Here is a 24,501-nt window from a genome sequence, read left to right on the forward strand (position 1 = left end):
GCTGATTTTTGGCGCATGCGCATTGCGTGCCGAAAACCGGCTTTTGCGATGCCTTCCCGGGTCCGTGTACACTCTGTAGGGACCCGGGGATGCCTGGATTTTAGGGCCATATGTTTCATTGTGTCTTTGAAGCTGGCTTGATTGACAGCTCTGCACTGGGGACCTCTTTAGAACTTAAGAAATAGGAGCAAGTGTAGGCTCTACGAGTGTGCTCCACCATTCAATAAGATCATGGCTGATCTTCCACCTCAACTCCACCTTCCTGCACTATCACCCATCCCTTGATTCCCTTGGTATCAAAAATCTTATCGATCTCTGACTTGAATATACTCAACAATTGAGTATCCACAGCCCTCTGCAGTAGAGAATTCCAAAGATTTACTGTCCTCTGAGTGAAGACATTTCTCCTCATCTTGGTCCTAAATGGACAACCCCTTATTCTTAGACTGTGATCCCTAGTTCTAGACTCCCCAGCCAGGGGAAACATCTTTCCAGCATCTACCCTGTCATGCCCTTTAAACATTTTGTAAGTTTCAATTACATCACCTGTGATAAAATACAAGAAGCTGATGATCTAGTTCCACCTTAATTACAGATCATTACAGGGAGACAGGTCGTTGCAACAAGATCAAATTCAACAAGCATGAAGGCACACACTTTTTAGTTTAAAAAAAAAACTTGTTAAAGACTTTGGCTCCGAACTTGGTGGAAACGAAGTCCCGCCCAAGTGCCGCCCAAAGGACCGCTGAGATCCTGACACTACTTTGGACGGAACTTTCATGAAAATGTCTTGGAAAGACCGCCCGGCAGCAGAAAAAGGACTTAAGCCATTAATGTGGGCGGCAGCGGGCGGGAGCTCCCAATCTCAGTGGCAAATACAATCCTCGGCAAAGTACCGCCGAGGATTGAGTCGGGCCCAGGAAGGGAGGAACAGATAAAATTAAAAATGTCCAAAATGTAAAAAAAAAACACTGGAAAACTTTCAGGGGACCCCATCCACCTGAATCGCTGGAAAAAAATAAAGAAAATTTTACTAAGCTTTTTTGCAGGTCTTCATGCTCACCTTTGAGGTTAGACCTGCCTCTGCGCGGTGGTCTTTTCCCCTGCTGCAGCGGACTCCCGCCCGGCCCAAACTGTCAGCTCGGCAGGCGGGAGGGCACTTGCCTGCATTGCACATCAGCGGTCTTCCCTCCCCGCCGGTGGGAGGCTTCCACCAAACTCGCTTGGAGGGGAGACTGCCCAGAAAACTCGGCGGCAGCGGGCGGTGAGTGCACCAAGTTCGGCCTTTTATTTTGATCTCTGAAAACAGTTTATAATTACCAGGGGCTGTTATATTGTTCATAATTATATTGCAATAATTGAATTATTGTGTGAATCCCTTGACGGTCACAATTGGATTAGTCCGAGGACTAGCATTCAACGCTCAATTGATTTGTAAATCAAACCACCTGGGCATGGGTTCATTTACAGGAGAGACCGGTGAAGCTAACCCAAGAGAATCTCTGAGGAAATCCCAAAGTTGACTTTAATCTCCAATTCCACTGGGAAATTTGAATTCACGCATGTATGCCTTGAATAGCAGCCTGTATTCTTAACTTCAGGGCAATAATGCATCCTGCTGATTAAATGGCTATTCATAATTTGCACCTATCTGTGCTTTCTGATAATAAACTATTTGTAGTTTAGCTTTAAATATATGTCTCGTTAGTGTGATGTTTTAATCCTCATTTGAGAAATTGGGAGATGACAGTGGGCAATCTGTTCAATATCCAGTATAACCTGTTGATAAAAGGTTAGATCATTTGCCTATTTTTTGCATGCTTGGGGCCGGATTTTTGCGGAAGTTTGCGACCGGGTTTTCTCTGCGATTTGACCTTCCGCAGCGAAAACCCGATCGCAAAGCCTGGGTGGGATGCTCAGCTTGTTGTTTGTGGCGATGATGGGACATACCGCCGGGGAGAGGAGCACCAATGTGCAACGCCGCGGATTGCATTACCGTCGGACTTTCGGCTCTTTCCCGACCCGTACGCCGCGCCCAGAATACCTACCGGTCAAACCTGTTGGCGCAACCCTGCCAGCAGCGGTAAATATGAAAACCTGTAAGAAAGATAAGTTAAAGTTTTTATTTTTTAAATTTTTTTTCATCGTTTCGGTAGATAAATATCTTGTAAATGTTTTTTGGAATTTTGTTTTTCCCCTCCCAAGGCCCCTCTCGCCCCGCCCTAAATTTGACAAAACTCGTGTTTTTGCGACGCAAATCCTTGTGCAACACCTCCCTTACTGATGCGCCCATAAAACCAGAAAGTTCGGCCTAAAAACGGTAGCGCAATGTAAAAGTTAAGTTTCACGTATCGTTACCGTTTTTGCCAAAAAAACACGAAAGCCGAAAATCTGGCCCTAAAGGTTTAGTCTTAATAAAGGGCAGAGGCTTGATTGGAAGCTATTTTTTAAACAAGCAAAAAGAATGTTTGGAGCTGGCTTGAATTGTAACAGTTACATATTTGAGTAATATCTCCCATTTCCTTGCTCCATAGATGTAGTTTCTCCAAAATCATATCCGGTTCTTTACTGTACTTTTAAAGATGCGTTTAGCGAAGCTAGGTGGTTATTAGCCTAAGGATATTCGCTGAATGCAAAATTCGGCGCTGTAATGCCCAATTTTTGGATTCTACGCATGTCCTTCGACGTCCAAAATGGCGTCCGTGGCATGTGGGCACATTTCTGGTGCGAGTCGTGCCAGATGTCATATTGGTGAGGGCATAGCGCGTGTGCAGTGAGCATCCGCCAGAAAAATGTGGAGTAGACAGATCATGACGTCAATCCTCCCCGCCCTAACTAGCGCTATTTAAAGGGATCATCAACTCCTTACAGGCTAGTTGCTGATTGATTTCTACTGGCTGTTGCTGCAATTGTACTTTCCAGAGTTCTTTAAAATTGCTAAAATCTACAGGGTGTGGTGTGGCAGGTGCTGAAGGACTTCGTCTTGACTTCAAAGATTCTGCACAAGCCACTTGCTTCCAGACATGGGTGCAATAGTAGTCAATTTCCCTTGGAATACAGCATAACTGGGAGAATGAGCGAAGGCAACGACAGAGCAGGGCAAGGAAAGCTGCTAGAAGAGTGATGGAGGATGATGAGGGGGCGAAGGGCTCTCGGCAGGCGGCCATATCCGCCCGGGGTATTCAGGGAGCAATTCTCCTACCTCAGGAAAGGGTTAACCTTAACAGCCCCTTTCTGGCCAGGCTGCCTGTGAACAATTTTATGGCAATACCAGTAAATGCAACCCCAATTCCCCATTCACCAACAGTCCCACACCTTACCTTCTTTCCGTGACTGACCATCACAGCGTCCACTTTGCCACAATGCAAAAATAAAAGCCAACACAAAATAAACATTCCAAACCAGATTTATAAATCAAACCATGCCATATTGCATACAAACGTAAACTAATCACCCTTGTGTATTTCCTTCCATGTGCTTTTGCCTCCTAGTTCTCCTATGCAGTGCTACACTAGTGGCTGCAACATGGCTGATGGAAAGCTGTTGTCTTTCAGTGGGGGAGACTGCAGATAGCCTTGGAGGATAAGAACATAAGAATTAGGAGCAGGAATAGGTCATACAGCCTCTTGAGCCTGCTCTGCCATTCAATAGGATCATGGCTGATCTTCAACCTCTACTTTCCCACCCAATCTCCATATCCCTTGATTCCCCTAGTGTCCAAAAATCTACCTATCTTAGCTTTGAATACACTTAACAATTCAGCATCCACAATCCTTTGAGAATTCCAAAGATTCACAATCCTCTGAGTGAAGACATTCCTCCTCATCTCAGTCTTAAATGACCGACCCTTTATTCTGAGACTGTTACCCCAGTTCTAGATTCTCTCCAGTCAGGGAAAATAACCTCTCAGAATCTTCCCTGTCAATCCCCCTCAAACTCTTGTATGCTTCAATGCGGTCACCTCTCATTCTTCTAAACTCCAGAGAGTATAGGCCCAATCTACTCAATCTCTCCTCACAGGACAACCCTCTCATCCAGGAATCAATCTAGCAAACCTTTGTTGCACTGCCTCTAAGGCAAATATATCCTTCCTCAGATAAGGAGACTAAAACTGTGCACAGTACTCCAGATATGGTCTCACCAAAGCACTGTACAGTTGTAGCAAGGCTTCTTTGCTCTTGTACTGCAACCCCCTTGTAATAAGGGCCAACAAGCCATTTGCTCTCCTACTTGGTTGCTATACCTGTATGCTAACTCTATTTCTTGTACGAGGACACTTAATTCTCTCCATGGGCATGGGGAACAGCAGTCTGGGACGGTTGGTTGATAGGCAACGGCAAGGGCACTGGTGGAGTGGCAGTGGTGGGAGGGCAAATGCTGTCATCACAAGAGAGGACAGCAGGTTTGTACTCCAGCACTCCCCGGGGCGGTGCCTCAGCCTTTCAAATAATCTGTTGGAGGACAGATTGCTGGACTACTGTGACACCCTACAAGCCCCTTTGAACACTGGTATCCACAGCCATGATGGCAGTAGTCTGAGCTTGCACGGCAGCAAGTTGAGCTTGCATGACAGAAGTATGAGCTTCCATTGCAGCACCCAGACGTTGGGTGGATTCTGCTTGTGCTGAAATGGAAGCTGAGACTTTGGCCATTAGACGTCGCATCATGGTTAGGTCCACCAGTGTGTTAATGGAGTTGCCCACCACTTCCATGCTGGAAAGGATGGGCTCTAAGCTCTGTGCAAAGCCCTGTGCAAAGTTAGTGCCAGACTCCTCCATGCTCTTTGACATTGCATGCAGGCTTGCCAATGCACTAAGAATTTCATTGTGAATACCCATCAGCCTTCTAATGCAGCCCGCCCCATCAAAGTGCTCCTCTGAGTCCTCTGCAGCAGAACCTGTGCATGACCTCGCCTTCCGATGATCTGGTACCTGCACTACCCTTGCTCCCTGCCCTGGCTGCAGACCACTCGTGTCCGGTGTCTCACCATGTGCAGATCCTGCTTCTAAGCTGTCATCAAATTACGCGCAGTATCTGAGCTAGTGGTTGCAAGTGTGAAATCGAGTGACGCTGTTTCTTCTTCATCATTGTCGTCTTGCTGATCCACCTGTTGTTCTTTCACACCTGCCTGGCCAGGTAGCAGTTCTTTGGTGTCTGAAAGGAGAAAGGCACAGGGTAGGGTACTGCTTCGGGGAGTGGGGGGGAAAGTAAGAGGTGCATGCTTACACCATTTGCAGCTTGAAAATCAAAAGAGATTGTGGAATGAAGGCGAAGTGGGATGTGAGAAGGATTAGTTATGAGGATACCGTTTTAGCCCCTCCGCTGGCCATGGACTCAGCAATGGCCGCTCCGATGATGACCAGCACAGTTTTCTCCAGGGGGGTAAGGACGTAAAGCAGCGTCTGTCCCAAGACAGTTAGGTCCTGCTGCCTCTGGTTGTGCGTCACCTTGTCCTGCAAGAGAGAGGGAAGTGTGCCAGTGAGTGTGGTGCAATCTGTTTGGGTGATTTAGCTGTCATGGTTGAATAGCTGGCAGTGTGTGAAAGTTGTGAAATGTGAGTGAGGCTTGTAGCAGTGCTACGTACATGAGGGTGAGGTGAAGCTATGAATGTTAGGTATGAGTTCTGATTGACAGAGAGTGATGGGGGTGTAGTGCAATGAGCAGTGTGTGAGGCTAGTGGTGCAGTTGGTGGGATGTGACATTTGAAGTTGTATTCAGTTTCCTTGACCACTCGTGTGAGGTCACTGAACTTTTCCAGGCACTGCATCCAGGTCCTCGGGGTTTGATTCTTGGCGTTGACCGCCTTGGCTATCTGTTTCCATTGCCTTGGGGTGGGGAAAATGCTGGAATGAGTTATTAAAGTTGTAATAGCAGCTTATTTGGAAAGCAGTGACAGGATCGGCCAAGTCAGCATGGATTTATGAAAGGCAAATCATGCTTGACAAATCTTCTAGAATTTTTTGAGGATGTAACTAGCAGAGTGGACAAGGGAGAACCAGTGGATGTGGTGCATTTGGACTTTCAAAAGGCTTTTGACAAGGTCCCACACAAGAGATTAGTGTGCAAAATTAAGGCACATGGTATTGGGGATAATGTATTGACGTGGATAGAGAACTGGTTGGCAGACAGGAAGCAGAGAGTAGGAATAAACTGGTCCTTTTCAGAATAGCAGGCAGTGACTAGTGGAGTGCCGCAGGGTTCAGTGCTGGGACCCCAGCTATTTACAATATACATTAATGATTTAGACAAAGGAATTGAATGAAATATCTCCAAGTTTGCAGATGACACTAAGCTGGGTGGCAGTGCGAGCTGCGAGGAAGATGCGAAGAGGCTGCAGGGGGACTTAGACAGTTTAGGCGAATGGGCAAATGCATGGCAGATGCAGTATAATGTGGATAAATGTGAGGTTATCCACTTGTTGGCAAAAACAGGAAGGCAGATTATTATCTGAATGGTGACAGATTAGTAAAAGGGGAGGTGCAATGAGACTTGGGTGTCATGGTACATCAGTCATTGAAGGTAGGCATGCAGGTACAGCAGGCAGTAAAGAAAGCAAATGGCATGCTGGCTTTCATAGCGAGGGGATTTGAATATAGGAGCAGGGAGGTCTTACTGCAGTTGTGCAGGGCCACACCTTGAATATTGTGTGCAGTTTTGGTCTCCTAATCTGAGGAAGGACGTGCTGGCTATTGAGGGAGTACAGCAAAGGTTCACCAGATTGATTCTCAAGCTGGCAGGACTGACCTATGAGGAAAGACTGATCGGCTAGGCTTATACTCACTGGAATTTAGAAGAATGAGAGGGGATCTCATAGAAACTTATAAAATTCTGATGGGACTGGACAGGTTAGTTGCAGGAAGAATGTTCCTGATGTTGGGGAAGTCCAGAACCAGGGGTCACATCTAAAGATAAGGGGTAAGCCATATAGGACCGAGATGAGGAGAAACTTTTTCACCCAGAGAGTTGTGAACCTGTGGAATTCTCTGCCACAGAAAGTTGTTGAGTCCAGTTCATTGGACATATTCAAAAGGGAGTTAGATGTGGCCCTTACGGCTAAAGGGATCAGGGGGTATGGGGAGAAGGCAGCGGGGTTGCATGATCATTCATGATATTGAATGGCGGTGCAGGCTCGAAGGGCCGAATGGCCTGCTCCTGCACGAATTTTCTATGTTTGCCTTCTGAGAGTTTGTCTGGAGGGCTACCTGTGAATAGAGCACATCTCCCCTCCTGTCCACCTCCTCCACCAAGCTCTCCAGTGCAGTGTTGGAAAATCTTGGAGCCCGCTCTCTGCCATATTGTGCAATTATTCTACTTTTTGTCGGGTTCCATTTTTATCTATCTAATCGTAGCCAGAGAATCATCTGCAACGCCTTCTCTTCCCGCCCCCACATCGTTATCTCTGGTCTTCCCCAAAGACCTATCCTTGGTCCCCTCCTATTTCTCATCTACATGTTGCCCTAGGCAACATCATCTGAAAACACAGCATCAGTTTCCACATGTATGTTGATAACACCCAGCTCTACCTCACTACCACTTCTCTCGATCCCACCACGGTCTCTAAATTGTCAGACTGCTTGTCCAATATCTAGTTCTGGATGAACAGAAATTTTCTCTAATTAAATATTGGGAAGACCAAAGCCATTGTTTTCGGTCCCTGCCACAAACTCCGTTCCCAATCACCGACTCCATTCCTCTCCCCAACATCTGTCTGAGGCTGAACCAGACTGTTCGCAACCTTGGTGACATATTCGACCCTGAAATAAGCTTTTCACCACATATCCACAGCATAACTAAGACCGCCTATTTCCATCTCCTTAACATCGCTCGTCTCCGCTCTTGCCTCAGCTCATCTGTTGCTGAAGCCCTCATCTATGCCTTTGTTACCTCTAGACTTGACTATTCTAACACACTCCTGGCTAGCCTTCCTACGTGAACTAGAGGTGATCCAAGACTCGGCTGCCTGTGTTCTAACTCGCACCAAGTCCCGCTCACCCATCACCCCTGTGCTCCCTGGCCTGCATTGGTTTCCGGTTAAGCAACGTCTCAATTTCAAAATTCTCATCCTTATTTTCAAATCCGTCCATGGCCTCGTCCCTCCCTCTTGAGCATCCCTGATTATAATCGCTCAGCCATTGGTGGACGTGCCTTCTGTTGCCTAGGCATCCAAGCTCTCGAACCCCCTGTCTAAACCTCTGTGTCTCTCTGCCTCGCTTTCCTTCTTCAAGATGCTCTTTACAACTTTCCTCTTTGACCAAGTTTTTGATCGCCTGCGCTAATTTCTACTTATGCCACTCATCGTCAATTTTTTAAATCTCATAATACTCCTGTGAAGTGCCTTGAGACGGTTCACTACTTTAAAGGTGATATATATATCCCCCCCCCACCCCCCCCCCCCCACACACACACGCACACATTTTCCCACATCACAATGAGTTGCAGAATGACTTCCACCTCCTACTCCAGCCAGAATGCACCTCCCCTTTCAGACGTACAGGCTAGTTTTAAGTGGTGCTACTCTCTCTCATTTTTGGTCCCATTGCTGGGTCATGCAGCCACTCAACAATACAGGTAATGCTGGCTGCACGCTGCAATCATGGTAATTGGCATGTATCACAAAGATGGCGTGCTGCCTACATCGGAAGCAACGAGCTTGGGTTAATCCCATATTGCGATCGCACGTCCATTTTCGGGCCCTGTCAAATTTAACCCCCTCTATCTTTCTAGTGATAGCTACCGAGAACGTTTACTCTTCATAATACTTGTAAAATGGAATAAATTGGAATCTGGCACCCTGCCGAAGAAATTAATCTGTCCTGAGAGACTATACAGAATTTGAAAGCATCTTACTGACATGATACCAAGTTCTATTCGGGTACATGTTGCAGCTATTGCTGTCTTCAATATTTCTTCACAGAAAGAGTCTTTTGGACATCATCCTCTTGTGTCCCATTTCATCAAAAGGAGAATGGGAATCTAATCCTACTTACTTTATTCCAATTTTTCCTTGATCAGGAAATCTTGTCCTCTCTGAAGTTACGTACCATTCTTTTGAACCCAGTTTTTTGAAGGATTGTCCTCTGGTTGGCTGGCTAAGTGAGTTGATAAGCTCCAGGTACTTGTAACTATGGTGGCTATGTATTTGATTTGATTTGGAGGGAATTTGATTTACAGCAGGCAGTAAATGATTTTCAGAAAGCTTGACTAATGGGGCACATACCTGGTTCTGTCCATTTTAAACAAATATTGTCTGTATGATTGATGGAGTATTGTGCAATATTACACCTAAAGTATAGGAAAGGAAGAGATTAGGCTTAAGGAGCACTTTATTAAGTCAAAATTTACTTCATGGCTTAATCTATCCTCATCAAGGCTACTATTGATGCTTTCAGAATCCCTACTTGAAGTAACTACCATACTTTTATGAAGCAAAATTAGCAGATTTACAGTTGCTTCTGAATTCAGGTCATGAATGGAAACAAATAACGGGGGCCTATGCACTGACCGTTGCAGTACTCCAATCAACACCTTTCCTCTTTTCCTCTCCTTGCCACTTTGATATTAGTACACTCTCTTTCCTATCTTTTCCTAATCCAACTTGAAATCCAGTACCCCATGCCATCCTGGATTTCCATGGTTTTTGATTTTTAAAATATTTTATCTGGAAACTTCTTGAAGGCTTTTTTGGAAGCTGAATGGGGATTTCCATTATCTATATGTAACATTTTCAAATGAGCTGAAGTTTCAAAATAAGATTGCTCTCTTATTAGTCTGTCATGGCTTTGTATTATTGAACATTTGCTATATAGGTACACTTCCAGCACACTGCTTAGTGGCTTCCATTATTTTACCCACTACTGATGTTGGGCAAGTTAGAAACATAGAAACATAGAAAATAGGTGCAGGAGTAGGCCATTCGGCTCTTCTAGCCTGCACCGCCATTCAATGAGTTCATGGCTGAACATGCAACTTCAGTACCCCATTCCTGCTTTCTCACCATACCCCTTGATTCCCCTAGTAGTAAGGACTTCATCTAACTCCTTTTTGAATATATTTAGTGAATTGGCCTCAACAACTTTCTGTGGTAGAGAATTCCACAGGTTCACCACTCTCTGGGTGAAGAAATTCCTCCTCATCTCGGTCCTAAATGGCTTCCCCCTTATCTTTAGACTGTGTCCCCTGGTTCTGGACTTCCCCAACATTGGGAACATTCTTCCTGCATCTAACCTGTCTTACCCCGTCAGAATTTTAAACGTTTCTATGAGGTCCCCTCTCATTCTTCTGAACTCCAGTGAATACAAGCCCAGTTGATCCAGTCTTTCTTGATAGGTCAGTCCCGCATGTGTTTGTCTGGGTCAGCCATCAGGTCCAAGGGACTTGTCCGCCTTTCGTCCCATTATTTTACGAAGTACTACTTCATTAGTGATATTGATAATAAATTCCTCCCTCCTCCCTATAGCTCCTTGATTATCCATTACATGCGAGGTGCTTGAAGGAATTTGTTAGTTCTTTGTCTTGCATGAGCTTATCAAGCACTGCAATAATTGGATGGTAATCTTATTATTTCATTTCACTGTTAATTACTCCACAACCTTGATCCTTAAGAGATGCGCCATCCTCCCATGCCACTCTTTTATAGTTGTAATGCTGGAAAATATTTCATTATGGTACTTAACTAGCTTGGCTCGGATGGAAATCTTCTGGGAATTGAGGGAAAGTCGCCTAAACTTCACATAAGAACCAAAGATGGGAAAGCATTGGATAGAGGTCTTGCAGAGAGAACTGCAGGCAGTAGTGTCAGATTGAAATGCAAGGTCGTAAGGGTAGTATTTACAGAACAGTCTGCTGAGCCAGGTAAAGGGTAAATTAGATATGCCGATGTGTGGTTTGAGAAATGATGTAGAAGGGAAGATATCAGATTTTTAGGCCATTGGGTCAAGTTTTAGAGCAGAGGGCTTCTTTCCAGGAAGGATGAGCCTTACTTCAGCTGAACTAGTACCAATGTCCTCTCAGAGAATAAATAAAGCAGTGAAGAAACATTTTAACTAGTGAGCTAAAGGAAGAGAAAATTAAGACTTTCAAAATAGATACCATGGGGGAAGAGGGAAAATTTGTGATAGTGAAGGTGGAAAATTTAACTGAAGTTAAGCATGATTATACATTAACATAGGGAAGGGGGTCAATAGCTGGGTAAACTGAGAAGTTACAGCAGGCGGTGAAGAAGGCAAATGGCATGTTGGCCTTCATAGCTAGGGGATTTGAGTATTGGAGCAGGGAGGTCTTACTGCAGTTGTACAGGGCCTTGGTGAGGCCTCACCTGGAATATTGTGTTCAGTTTTGGTCTCCTAATCTGAGGAAGGATGTTCTTGCTATTGAGAGAGTGCAGCGAAGGTTCACCAGACTGATTCCAGGGATGGCTGGACTGATATATGAGGAGAGACTGGATCAACTGGGCCTTTAGACACTGGAGTTTAGAAGGATGAGAGGGGATCTCATAGAAACGCATAAGATTCTGACGGGATGGGACAGGTTAGATGCGGGAAGAATGTTTCCGATGTTGGGGAAGTCCAGAACCAGGGGACACAATCTTAGGATAAGGGGTAAACCATTTAAGACTGAGATGAGGAGAACCTTCTTCACCCAGAGAGTTGTTAACCTGTGGAATTCCCTGCCGCAGAGAGTCGTTGATGCCAGTTCATTGGATATATTCAAGAGGGAGTTAGATGTGGCCCTTACGGCTAAAGGGATCAAGGGGTATGGAGAGAAAACGGGAAAGGGGCACTGAGGTGAATGATCAGCCATGATCATATTGAATGGTGGTGCAGGCTCGAAGGGCCGAATGGCCTACTCCTGCACCTATTTTCTATGTTTCTACACATTTCTCTCCCTCCTTTTTTAAAAAGTGGTGTTACGTTAGTTACCCTCCAGTCCATAGGAACTGATCCACAGTCGATAGACTGTTGGAAAATAATCACCAGTGCATCCACTATTTCTTGGGCCACTTCCTTAAGTACTCTGGGATGCAGATTATCGGGCCCTGGGGATTTATCGGCCTTCAATCCCATCATTTTCCCGAACACAATTTCCCGCCTAATAAAGATTTCCTTCAGTTCCTCTTTCTCACTAGACCCTCGGTCCCCTAGTATTTCCGGAAGGTTATTTGTGTCTTCCTTCGTGAAGACAGAACCAAAGTATTTGTTCAACTGGTCTGCCATTTCTTTGTTCCCCATTATAAATTCACCTGATTCTGACTGCAAGGGACCTACATTTGTCTTCACTAATCATTTTCTCCACATATCTATAGAAGCTTTTGCAGTCAGTTTTTATGTTCCTCGCAAGCTTCCTCTCATACTCTATTTTCCCCATCCTAATTAAACCCTATGTCCTCCTCTGCTGAATTGTAAATTTCTCCCAGTCCTCAGGTTTGTTGCTTTTTCTGGCTGATTTATATGCCTCTTCCTTGGATTTAACACTATCCTTAATTTCCCTTGTTAGCCACGGTTGAGCCACCTTCCCCGTTTTATTTTTACTCCAGACAGGGATGTACAATTGTTGAAGTTCATTATGTGATCTTTAGATGTTTGCCATTGCCTATCCACTGTCAACCCTTTAAGTATAATTTGCCAGTCTATTCTAGCCAATTCACGTCTCATATCATCGAAGTTGCCTTTCCTTAAGTTCAGGACCATACTCTCTGAATTAACTGTGTCACTCTCCATCTTAATAAAGAATTCTACCATATTATGGTCACTTTTCCCCAAGGTGCCTCGCACAACAAGATTGCTAATTAGTCCTTTCTCATTACACAAGACTCAGTCTAGGATGGCCAGCTCTCTAGTTGGTTCCTCGACATATTGGTCGAGAAAACCATCCCTAATACACTCCAGGAAATCCTCCTCCATCGTATTGCTACCAGTTTGGTTAGCCCAATCTATATGTAGATTAAAGTCGCCCATGATAACTGCTGTATCTTTATTGCACACATCCCTAATTTCTTCTTTGATGTTGTCCTCAACCTCACTACTACTGTTTGGTGGTCTGTACACAACTCCCACTAGCGTTTTCTCCCCTTTGGTATTCCGCAGCTCCACTCATACCGATTCCACATCATCCAAGCTAATGTCCTTCCTTACTTATTGCATTAATTTCTTCTTTAACCAGCAACACTACCCCGCCTCCTTTTCTTTTCTGTCTATCCTTCCTGAATGTTGAATACCTCTGGATGTTGGGATATGGTATGGTAGCAATTACAGAGACCTGACTAAGATTTTGAGCTAATTATGTCAGGATATAGGATTTTTACAGGGCTGACTCGAGATTAGTGAAGTGGAACAACTCCCGGGATTAGTATAAATCAAAAAATGATAAATGAATGGAATTGAAGCTAGTAAAATCTCCAGGCATAAATACTTTCAAAATTAAAATAAATAGTCACCGTTGGGGCTATATTAGTTATAATCCTTCAAGCTCACTTATCTATAACAGTAAATGCCTTTTTTAGCTTGTTTTAGTATTTTCCTCTATGCCCTAAATTCTATCATTTCCTTTTCATTTTAGGCTTTGTATAAATTGTTTTTCTTTGTATCCATTTCTCTACTCATCTCTTGTGGAGTCTGCTTGTTCATATGACACTTACTTTTCTACATACATTCCTGCAAAATTTATAGCTTTTTTGTTAGCATTATCTCTCAATGGTCAATTGTGCGAAGGAGGTAATCCAAGTTTCAATATGATATGTGGCCTTTGAGCTAGGATGTTAGCATTCTGAATCTGCTCAACTCTCATCAACTTTTTGGCAAGAAAGGAATATCTCATTCTTTATGGGCTGCACAGTTGTTTAAGCTGAACTGAAAAGAAAGGTGTTGCGGCATTGCATTAGCTGCAGCTTCAAATTTGTGCAGTCCTCTAGTGCTTTAATTGCATTTTCAAGTACCGGTTACTATAGTAACAAACATGTGCACTAGTAGCCATAGCAACGTCGAAGTCGGTGCTTGATCCTGCTAAATAAAATATTGTAAAATTGTGTTAACCAATGATGCCTAAAAATATTCAGTGCCTCATTGACAGTAACAAGTTTTAATATCTATAGGCATATAAATAATAAACGGATAGTAAGAGGAGGGCTGGGGCTGATTGGGGACTAAAAAGGAGACCTACGCATGGAGGCAGAGGACATGGCTGAGGTACTAAATGAGTACCTTACATCTGTCTTCACCAAGAAAGAAGATGCTGCCATAGACATCGTAAAGGAGGAGGTAGAGGAGATACTGGATGGATTAAAATTGACAAAGAAGAGGTACTAGAAAGGCTGGCTGTATTTAAAGTAGATAAGTAACCAGGACCGGATGGGATGCATCCTAGGACGCTGAGGGAAGTGAAGAAAGAAATCTGGAAGGTACTGGCCAGAATTTTCCAATCCTCCTTAGAAACGGGGGTGGTGCCAGAGAATTGGAGAACTGCAAATATTACACCCTTGTTCAAAAAAGGGTGTAAAGATAAACCCAGCAACTACAGGCCAGTCAGTTTAACCTCTGTAGTGGGGAAGCTTTTAGAAACAATAATCAGGACAACATTAACAGTCTCTTGGACAAGTGTGGATTGATTAATGCAAGCCAGCACAGATTTGTTAAAGGCAAATTGTGTTAAACCAACTTGATTGAGTTTCTGGATGAGGTAACTGAGAGGGATGATGAGGACAATGCAGTTGACGTGTACATAGATTTCCAAAAGGCGCTCGACAAACTGCCACAGAATAGGTTTCCCAGCAAAGTTGAAACCCATGGAATAAAAGGGACAGTGGCTGCATGGATACGAAATTGGCTAAGTGATAGGAAACAGTAGTGGTGAACAAGACACAATTTCAAAATTTGCAGATGACACAAGACTTTGAAGTATAATGGACAGTGAGGAGGCTAGTGATAGACTTCAAGAGGACATAGACAGGCTGATGAAATGGACGGACACGTGCCAGATGAAATTTCATGTACGAAGTGATACATTTTGGTAGAAAGGATGAGGAGAGGATATATAAACAAAGGGTACAATCCTAAAGGGGGATGCATGAATAGAGAGACCTAGGCGTATATGTGCACAAATCATTGAAGGTGGCAGGGCAGGTTGAAAAAGCAGTTTCTAAAAAAGCTTACGGGATCCTGGGCTTCATGAATAGAGGTATCGAATACTAAAATGTAGAAATTAGGATATACTGTATAAACATAGAAACATAGAAATAGAAACATAGAAAATAGGTGCAAGAGTAGGCCATTCGGCCCTTCGAGCCTGCACCACCATTCAATATGATCATGGCTGGTCATGCACTTCAATACCCCATTCCTGCTTTCTATCCATACCCCTTGATCCCTTTAGCTGTAAGGGCAACATCTAACTCCCTTTTGAATATATCTAACGAACTGGCCTCAACAACTTTCTGTGGTAGAGAATTTCACATGCTCATAACTCTCTGAGTGAAGAAGTTTCTCCTCATCTCTGTCCTAAATGGCTTACCCCTTATCCTTAGACTGTGACCCCTGGTTCTGGACTTCCCAACATTGGGAACATTCTTCCTGCATCTAACCTGTCCAATCCCGTCAGAATTTTATAAGTTTCGATGAGATCCCCTCTCAATCTTCTAAATTCCAGTGAATATAAGCCTAGTCGATCCAGTCTTTCTTCATATGTCAGTCTTGTCATCCCGGGAATCAGTCTGGTGAACCTTCGCTGCACTTCCTCAACAGCAAGAATATCCTTCCTCAGATTAGGAGACCAAAACTGTACACAATACTCAAGGTGTGGTCTCACCAAGGCCCTGTACAACTGCAGTAAGACCTCCCTGCTCCTATACGCACATCCTCTCGCTATGAAAACCAACATGCCATTTGCTGCCTTCACCGCCTGCTGTACCTGTATGCTAACTTTCAATGATTGATGTACCATGACACCCAGGTCTCATTGCACCTCCCCTTTTACTAATCTGTCACCATTCAGATAATCTGCCTTGCTGTTTTTAACCACCAATGTGGATAACCTCACATTTATCTACATTATACCGCATCTGCCATGTATTTCAAGTCTAAGTCATCCTGCAGCCTCTTAGCATCCTCCTCACAGCTCACACTGCCACCCAGCTTAGTGTCATCTGCAAACTTGGAGATATTACATTTAATTCCTTCGTCTAAATCATTAATGTATATTGTAAATAGCTGGAGTCCCAGCACTGAACCTTGTGGTACCCCACTAGTCACTGCCTGCCATTCTGAAAAGGACCCGTTTATTCCTACTCTTTGCTTCCTGTCTGCCAACCAGTTCTATATCCACGTCAGTACGTAACCCCCAATAACATGTGCTTTAATTTTGCACATTAATTTCCTGTGTGGGACCTTGTCAAAAGCCTTTTGAAAGTCTAAATACACCACATCCACTGGCTCCCCCTTATCCACTCTACGGGTTACATCCTCAAAAAATTCTAGAAGATTTGTCAAGCATGATTTGCCTTCCATGCTGACTTGGACCGATCCTGTTACTGCTTTCCAAATGCGCTGCTATTACATCTTCAATAATTGATTCCAACATTTTCCCCACCACCGATGTCAGGCTGACCGGTCTATAATTCCCTGTTTTCTCTCCCTCCTTTTTTTAAAAAGTGGGGTTACATTAGCTACCCTCCAGTCCAAAGGAATTGATCCAGAGTCGATAGAATGTTGTAAAATGACCACCCATGCATCCACTATTTCTAGGGCCTCTTCCTTAAGTACTCTGGGATGCAGACTATCAGGCCCTGGGGATTTATCGGCCTTCATAGAAACATAGAAAATAGGTGCAGGAGTAGGCCCTTCGAGCCTGCACCGCCACTCAATGAGTTCATGGCTGAACATGCAACTTCAGTATCCCATTCCTGCTTTCTCGCCATATCCCTTGATCCCCCTAGTAGTAAGGACTACATCAAACTCATTTTTGAATATATTTAGTGAATTGGCCTCAACAACTTTCTGTGGTAGAGAATTCCACAGGTTCACCACTGTCTGGGTGAAGAAGTTTCTCCTCATCTCGGTCCTAAATGGCTTGCCCCTTATCCTTAAACTGTGACCCCTGGTTCTGGACTTCTCCAACATTAATAAGAACATAACATAAGAATTAGGAACAGGAGTAGGCCATCTAGCCCTTCGAGCCTGCTCCGCCACCCAACAAGATCATGGCTCATCTGGCCGTGGGCTCAGCTCCACTGACTCGCCCGCTCCCCATAACCCTTATAATTCCCTTATTGGTTAAAAATCTATCTATCTGTGATTTGAATATATTCAATGAGCTAGCCTCAACTGCTTCCTTGGGCAGAGAATTCCACAGATTCACAACCCTTTGGGAGAAGAAATTCCTTCTCAACTCGGTTTTAAATTGGCTCCCCCGTATTTTGAGGCTGTGCCTCCTAGTTCTAGTCTCCCCGACAAGTGGAAACAACCTCTCGGCCTCTATCCTGTCTATCCCCTTCATTATTTTAAATGTTTCTATAAGATCACCCCTCATCCTTCTGAACTCCAACGAGTAAAGACCCAGTCTACTCAATCTATCATCATAAGGTAACCCCCTCATCTCCGGAATCAGCCTAGTGAATCGTCTCTGTACCCCTTCCAAAGCTAGTATATCCTTCCTTAAGTAAGGTGACCAAAACTGCACGCAGTACTCCAGGTGCGGCCTCACCAATACCCTGTACAGTTGCAGCAGGACCTCCCTGCTTTTGTACTCCATCCCTCTCGCAATGAAGGCCAACATTCCATTTGCCTTCCTGATTACCTGCTGCACCTGCAAACTAACTTTTTGGGGCACAAGGACCCCCAGGTCCCTCTGCACCGCAGCATGTTGTAATTTCTCCCCATTCAAATTATATTCCCGTTTACTGTTTTTTTTCCCCCAAAGTGGATGACCTCACATTTTCCGACATTGTATTCCATCTGCCAAACCTTAGCCCATTCACTTAACCTATCTAAATCTCTTTGCAGCCTCTCTGTGTCCTCTACACAACCCGCTTTCCCACTAATCTTTGTGTCATCTGCAAATTTTGTTACACTACACTCTGTCCCCTCTTCCAGGGTCATCTATGTATACTGTAAACAGTTGTGGTCCCAGCACCGATCCCTGTGGCACACCACGAACCACCGATTTCCAACCCGAAAAGTACCCATTTATCCCGACTCTCTGCTTTCTGTTAGCCAGACAATTCTCGATCCATGCTAATACATTTCCTCTGACTCCGCGTACCTTTATCTTCTGCAGTAACCTTTTGTGTGGCACCTTATCGAATGCCTTTTGGAAATCTAAATACACCACATCCATCGGTACACCTCTATCCACCATGCTCGTTATATCCTCAAAAAATTCCAGTAAATTAGTTAAACATGATTTTCCCTTCATGAATCCATGTTGCGTCTGCTTGATTGCACTATTCCTATCTAGATGTCCCGCTATTTCTTCCTTAATGATAGTTTCAAGCATTTTTCCCACAACAGATGTTAAATTAACCGGCCTATAGTTACCTGCCTTTTGTCTGCCCCCTTTTTTAAACAGAGGCGTTACATTAGCTGCTTTCCAATCCGCTGGTACCTCCTCAGAGTCCAGAGAATTTTGGTAGATTATAACACATGCATCTGCTATAACTTCCGCCATCTCTTTTAATACCCTGGGATGCATTTCATCAGGACCAGGGGACTTGTCTACCTTGAGTCCCATTAGCCTGTCCAGCAATACCCCACTAGTGATAGTGATTGTCTCAAGGTCCTCCCTTCCCACATTCCCGTGACCAGCAATTTTTGGCATGGTTTTTGTGTCTTCCACTGTGAAGACCGAAGCAAAATAATTGTTTAAGGTCTCAGCCATTTCCACATTTCCCATTATTAAATCCCCTTTCTCATCTTCTAAGGGACCAACATTTACTTTAGTCACTCTTTTCCGTTTTATATATCGGTAAAAGCTTTTACTATCTGTTTTTATGTTTTGCGCAAGTTTACATTCGTAATCTATCTTCCCCTTCTTTATTGCTTTCTTAGTCATTCTTTGCTGTCGTTTAAAATTTTCCCAATCTTCTAGTTTCCCACTAACCTTGGCCACCTTATACGCATTGGTTTTTAATTTGATACTCTCCTTTATTTCCTTGGTTATCCACGGCTGGTTATCCCTTCTCTTACCGCCCTTCTTTTTCACTGGAATATATTTTTGTTGCGCACTATGAAAGAGCTCCTTAAAAGTCCTCCACTGTTCCTCAATTGTGCCACCGTTTGGTCTGTGTTCCCAGTCTACTTTAGCCAACTATGCCCTCATCCCACTGTAGTCCCCTTTGTTTAAGCATAGTATGCTCGTTTGAGACACTACTTCCTCACCCTCAATCTGTATTACAAATTCAATCCCATCAATTTCCCTAATACAATTTGCTGACGAATAAGGATTTCCTTTAGTTCCTCCTTCTCGCTAGACCCTCGGTCCCCTAGTATTTCCAGAAGGTTATTTGTGTCTTCCTTGGTGAAGACAGAACAAAGTATTTGTTCAAATGGTCTGCCATTTCTTTGTTCCCCATTATAAATTCATCTGATTCTGACTGTAAGAGACCACATTTGTCTTCACTAATCTTTTTCTCTTCACATATCTATAGAAGCTTTTGCACTCAGTTTTTATGTTCACTGCAAGCTTACTCTCATATTTTATTTTCCCCCTCCTAATTAAACTCTGTCCTCCTCTGCTGAATTCTAAATTTCTCCCAGTCTTCAGGTTTGCTGCTTTTTTTGGCCAATTTATTTGCCTCTTCCTTGGATTTAACACTATCCCTAATTTCCCTTGTAAGCCACGGTTTAGCCACTTTATTTTTACGCCAGACAGGGATGTACAATTGTTGAAGTTTATCCAAGTGATCGGCTTCGGCTTCACCGGTTCGGCTTCACCGGTTCGGCTTCACCGGTTCGGCTTCACCGGTTCGGCTTCAGTTGGTGTATTGTGCCCAATTCTGGGCACCGCACTTTAGGAAGTGATGCGAAGGCCTTAGAGAGGGTATAGAAAAGATTAACAAGAATGGTTCCAGGTGATGAGGGGCTTCAGCTATGTGGATAGACTGGAGAAGCTGGGGTTGTTCTCCTTAGAGAAGATTGAAAGGAGATTTGATCGAGGTGCTCAAAATCATGAGGAGTCTGGACAGAGTAGATAGAGAGAAACTGTTCCTATTGGCAGAAGGGTCGAGAACCAGAGGACACAGATTTATGGTGATTGGCAGAAGAACCAAAGGTGACAAGAAAAAACCTTTTTTACGCAGTGAGTGGTTAGGATCTGGAATGCACTACCTGAAAGGGTGGAAGAGGCAGACTAATCACTGCTTTCAAAAGTGAGTTGGATAAGTTCCTGAAAGAGAAAAATTTGCAGGGCTACGGGTAAAGTGCAGGGGCGTGGGACTAGCTGAAGTGCTCTTGCAGAGAGCCGGCACGGGCTCGAAGGGCCGAATGGCCACCTTCCGTGTGTAACCATTCTGTGATTCTATCTGGAAATTGGGCTGAGGGTTTGTGTTTTTCTTTGCAGCTTAATCTGAGCTAAGTGCTTAACAGAAATATTGGCGACTTAGAAATTTAATTGCCTAGCTAGAACCTAGATGGACCTCTCAAGGGTGAACTGAAAGGCATATTTTGAAAGGTTTGTACTGTAGTAGGGGGATTTTTCTGGGGATATTTATTTAACTATATTGCTGTATGTTTATAGTGAGCACAAGCTCTTCTTTTCCAGCAAAAACTCTGCATTAGATCCTGTGGCTGCTAAGTCAGCAGGGACATGCAGTGCACCAATATTTCTCTTCATTTTTGTTCGAGAGCTCCAGACTATTACACATTGCACATAATTTTCTTTCCAATGCTACATATATAGACCTACTTTGCCTTGGCCTTTTCTACGTACACTATTTCTGCTGACCCACTCACTATAACTACCTATGTCAGCTAAGTTTATCAGCTGGAAATGTTGTGCTGTATATCTAGCTGCTTCTATTTGGGAAGTTTGTGGTATATTTAAGTTTAAACTTTGTTCTGCAAAATAACGATTACAGTCAGCACTACGACTTGAGTGACTTGTGAATATTGCGTCTAACTAGGATTCCAAATGCAAATCCAGATTTGTGATAATGACGAATGTTCCAGAGATGGTGCTTCCCCTGTAAGAGCCTTCTATCCCTCCAGAAAAACAAGAAGTGTACTGGACTGCTGGGAAAACTCCTGGTAGGCTTGCCAACTGACTAATTTCTTTTGACGTTGATAGGACCTCTGCTAAGCAGTTTCCTGGATCCCTGGTTAAGATCCAACTACAAAAACTTGCATTTATATAATGCCTTTAACATAGAAAACATTCCAAAGCACCTCACAGAGGTGGAATCAAAAGATGGATGCTAAGCCAAAGTAGGAGATAGCAGCAGGGTCAAATATCTGGGTTTTAAGGAGAAGAGGGTGGCGGAGAGGCAGATGAGTTTAGGGAGAGAATTCCAGAACATGGGGCATAGATGGCTGAAGGCATGTTCTGCAATGATTTGGCTAATGGAGGGGGTTGCACAAGAGGCCAAAATCATGTAATGGGGGGGTGGTGGGTGGGTTGTAGAGCTGGAGGAGATTAGAGATGGGGAGGGCAAGGCCATTAAGTGATTTTAAACAAGAAGATGAGAATTTGAGCACGGGGCGATTGGTGAATGGGACTCGGCATGGGATAGGATACAGGCAGCAGAGCTTTAGATGAGCTGAAGTTAATGGATCCAGTATAACCTTTTTGAAACTTCAATACATCCTGTTGTCTAAACTTGTGTTGCCTTCCAGAGGCTCAACCTCAAAATCACATTGTCCTTGTACTGGGCTGTCAGTGTATTTTAGATGGCCCATTGTCCTATGAGCTCTACATTTTTAGTGGGATGGAAGGTGCAGGTAGAAGAAGAATAGTAGCAGTTGATGGATAATGATCTACTGAAGGCGGTATCCTACCATGAGATCAGCTACCCAGTGTTTGGTGTGGTGTACAGGGAATGGGCAGCTGCTTTAATTTTTACACATAATGTGCAATCACATTTCAAATGTGCCTGCTAAGCTGGCGGTCATTTGGATGAAGACACATCACGGAACCATTACAGTTAGACCGGGAGCAACAGTGAACCGACCATCTGAGAGGACACAGTTGCAACTTTCACCTCTCCCCTCAAACTTAGTGCTAGCTGCATCCCGAGCAGTATAGAGTGTCCACATGCAGTGTCTCTGAATCCAGATGGTACATAAATAAACATACTGGCACCATGAGCTATATGGTTAGGCCTGAAGTTCTTTCAAAATTTAGTTATTCCATGGTAGTGAAATTGAGGAAGTGGGGAGAAGAAGAAAGACTATTTCTGTTACTTTTGCTACTAAGTACTTCAAAGCCCAAGTGACTCCCTCAGCTGAGTAGACTAAATATATTGTTGACCTTGGCTCAAGCATGGTTCATCCATGAATGAGCTGTTATTAGATATTAAGATATTAAAAACTCCTGGTTCACAAGTGATGCTCTTTTGGAATTGAATTGAGAGTTATGTTCAGCAGGGTGATACAATAATTTAGGACTACAAAACAGTCACTACAGCTATCCTCTATCTGCAGATAACTTTAAAAAGCAGACTCCAAGGTGTAAGCTGTACACCTTGACAAAATATTGCTACTGGGAAGGTATGGTTACTCTGGTTGGTATGCTAGGTGTTTAGGGTGTAGTGATTATTGACATGAAGGTATAAAGCATATCTTCATAAAGTTCCTCTTTGGGTGCTTGGCTTGGGCTTTTGCCTACTCTTGTAACTAGTTAGAGTGTACAAACCGTACCAATTTAAAAGTAATCTATTTTGAACTTTTGCTCTCTCCTTTTATAAAGGGGTGAAGGTCATTGTAATTTATCTGCTTAATTCTATGTTCTTTATCTGGTTGTCAAAATTTCTATAAGTGTCAGCAATATAAAATAGGAAAGAGAAATCTCTCAAATAATGGAATCTCACTCATAATGTACGGAATATGGATTTATCTGAGTGTTAAGGCAACCTATCCATTTTCTATCCCTTTCTACTTGCTGTTGGAATGGTTTGAGGATGCCTTGCTCCTTCCCCCACCGCTCCCGCCACCCTTCTCTCAATAGTTATCCATTGTGCTATGCTTTCCCATTTTTAAACAGGAGTTCCACGCTCAAATGGAGGAGATGCAAGTGACTGTAAGGCAACTGGAGGAGGATCTTGCTGCTGCCCGCCGACGGGCTGATCTCTATGAGTCAGAACTAAGAGATACTCGAATTACGGCAGATGAATATAGGCGGAAAGCAGCTGAATCCCAGCAGAAACTACAGAAGGTTGGTCTGAGTCCCAACAGTGGGTGTTGGAATAAGCACTGAGGTGATGAAATAGAATGTTGCGCACCGAGGGGTCTGTAACGTGGTGAGGTCATGGATTAAACATAAACCCTTTCGGTGATGCAAGGGATTGCCACACTGACAACGTGTCATTTTTTTTAATGAGATAACAGAGAGAGTTGATGAGGGAAATGCGGTTGATATGGCGTATATGGATTTCTAAAAATCGTTTGATTAAAGTGCCAAATAATAGGCATGGCAGAAAAGTTGAAACCCATGACATAAAAGGGACAGTGGCAGTATGGATACGAATTTGGCCAAGTGACAAGAAACCGAGAGTGTGGTGAACGGTTGTTTTTCAGACGGGAGAAGGGTACACATTGGTGTTCCTCAAGGGTCAGTATTAGGACTACTGCTTTTCTTGATATATATTAATGACTTGGACTTGGGTGTACAGGGCACAATTTCAAAATTTGCATATGACAGAAAACTTGGAAGTATAGTCAACAGTGAGGAGGATAGGGATAGACTTCTAGAGGACATAGACAGACTGGTGGAATGGCAGACACGTGGCAGATGAAATTTAACACACAAAAGTGCAAAGTGATACATTTTGGTAGGAAGAATGAGGAGAAGCAATATAAACTAAATGGTACCATTCTAAAGGGGGTTGCATGAACAGAGAGACTTGGGGGTATATGTGCACAAATCGTTGAAGGTAGCAGTGTAGGTTGAGAAAGCAGTTAAAAAAGCCTTTGGGATCCATGGCTTCATAAGTAGAGGCATAGAATTCAAAAGCAAGGAAGTTATGATGTATCTTTCAAAAAACACTTGTTCAACCTCAACTGGTGTATTGAGCCCAATTCTGGGCACTGCATTTTAGGAAGATTGTGAAGGCCTTAGATTTACGAGAATCGTGGAGAGACTGGAGAAGCTGGGGCTGTTCTCCTTGGAGCAGAGAAGGTTGAGAGGAGATTTGATAGAGGTGTTTAAAATCATGAGGGTAGATGGAGAGAAATTGATCCCATTGGCAAAAGGGTCGAGAACCAGAAGGCACAGATTTAAAGTGATTGGCAGAAGAACCAAAGGCGACATGAGGAAAAACTTTTTTTACGCAGCGAATGGTTAGGATCTGGAATGCACTGTCGCTTT

The 24,501-nt window shown here is 43.7% G+C and overlaps 1 protein-coding gene across 3 annotated transcripts in view; it reads left to right on the forward strand.

The window, feature by feature from the left end:
• LOC139268860 (citron Rho-interacting kinase-like) overlaps nucleotides 1-24,501 on the forward strand; it is a 336,825-nt gene that overhangs the window by 151,958 nt on the left and 160,366 nt on the right. For all 3 annotated transcript variants that reach the window (XM_070887645.1, XM_070887646.1, XM_070887647.1), the window contains one exon: nucleotides 23,179-23,349. In XM_070887645.1, coding sequence (XP_070743746.1) covers nucleotides 23,179-23,349 — 171 coding nt within the window. The remainder of the gene's footprint in view (nucleotides 1-23,178; nucleotides 23,350-24,501) is intronic.

The sequence above is a fragment of the Pristiophorus japonicus genome, chromosome 8 (genome assembly GCF_044704955.1).
Source record: "Pristiophorus japonicus isolate sPriJap1 chromosome 8, sPriJap1.hap1, whole genome shotgun sequence".
Taxonomy (NCBI): domain Eukaryota; kingdom Metazoa; phylum Chordata; class Chondrichthyes; family Pristiophoridae; genus Pristiophorus; species Pristiophorus japonicus.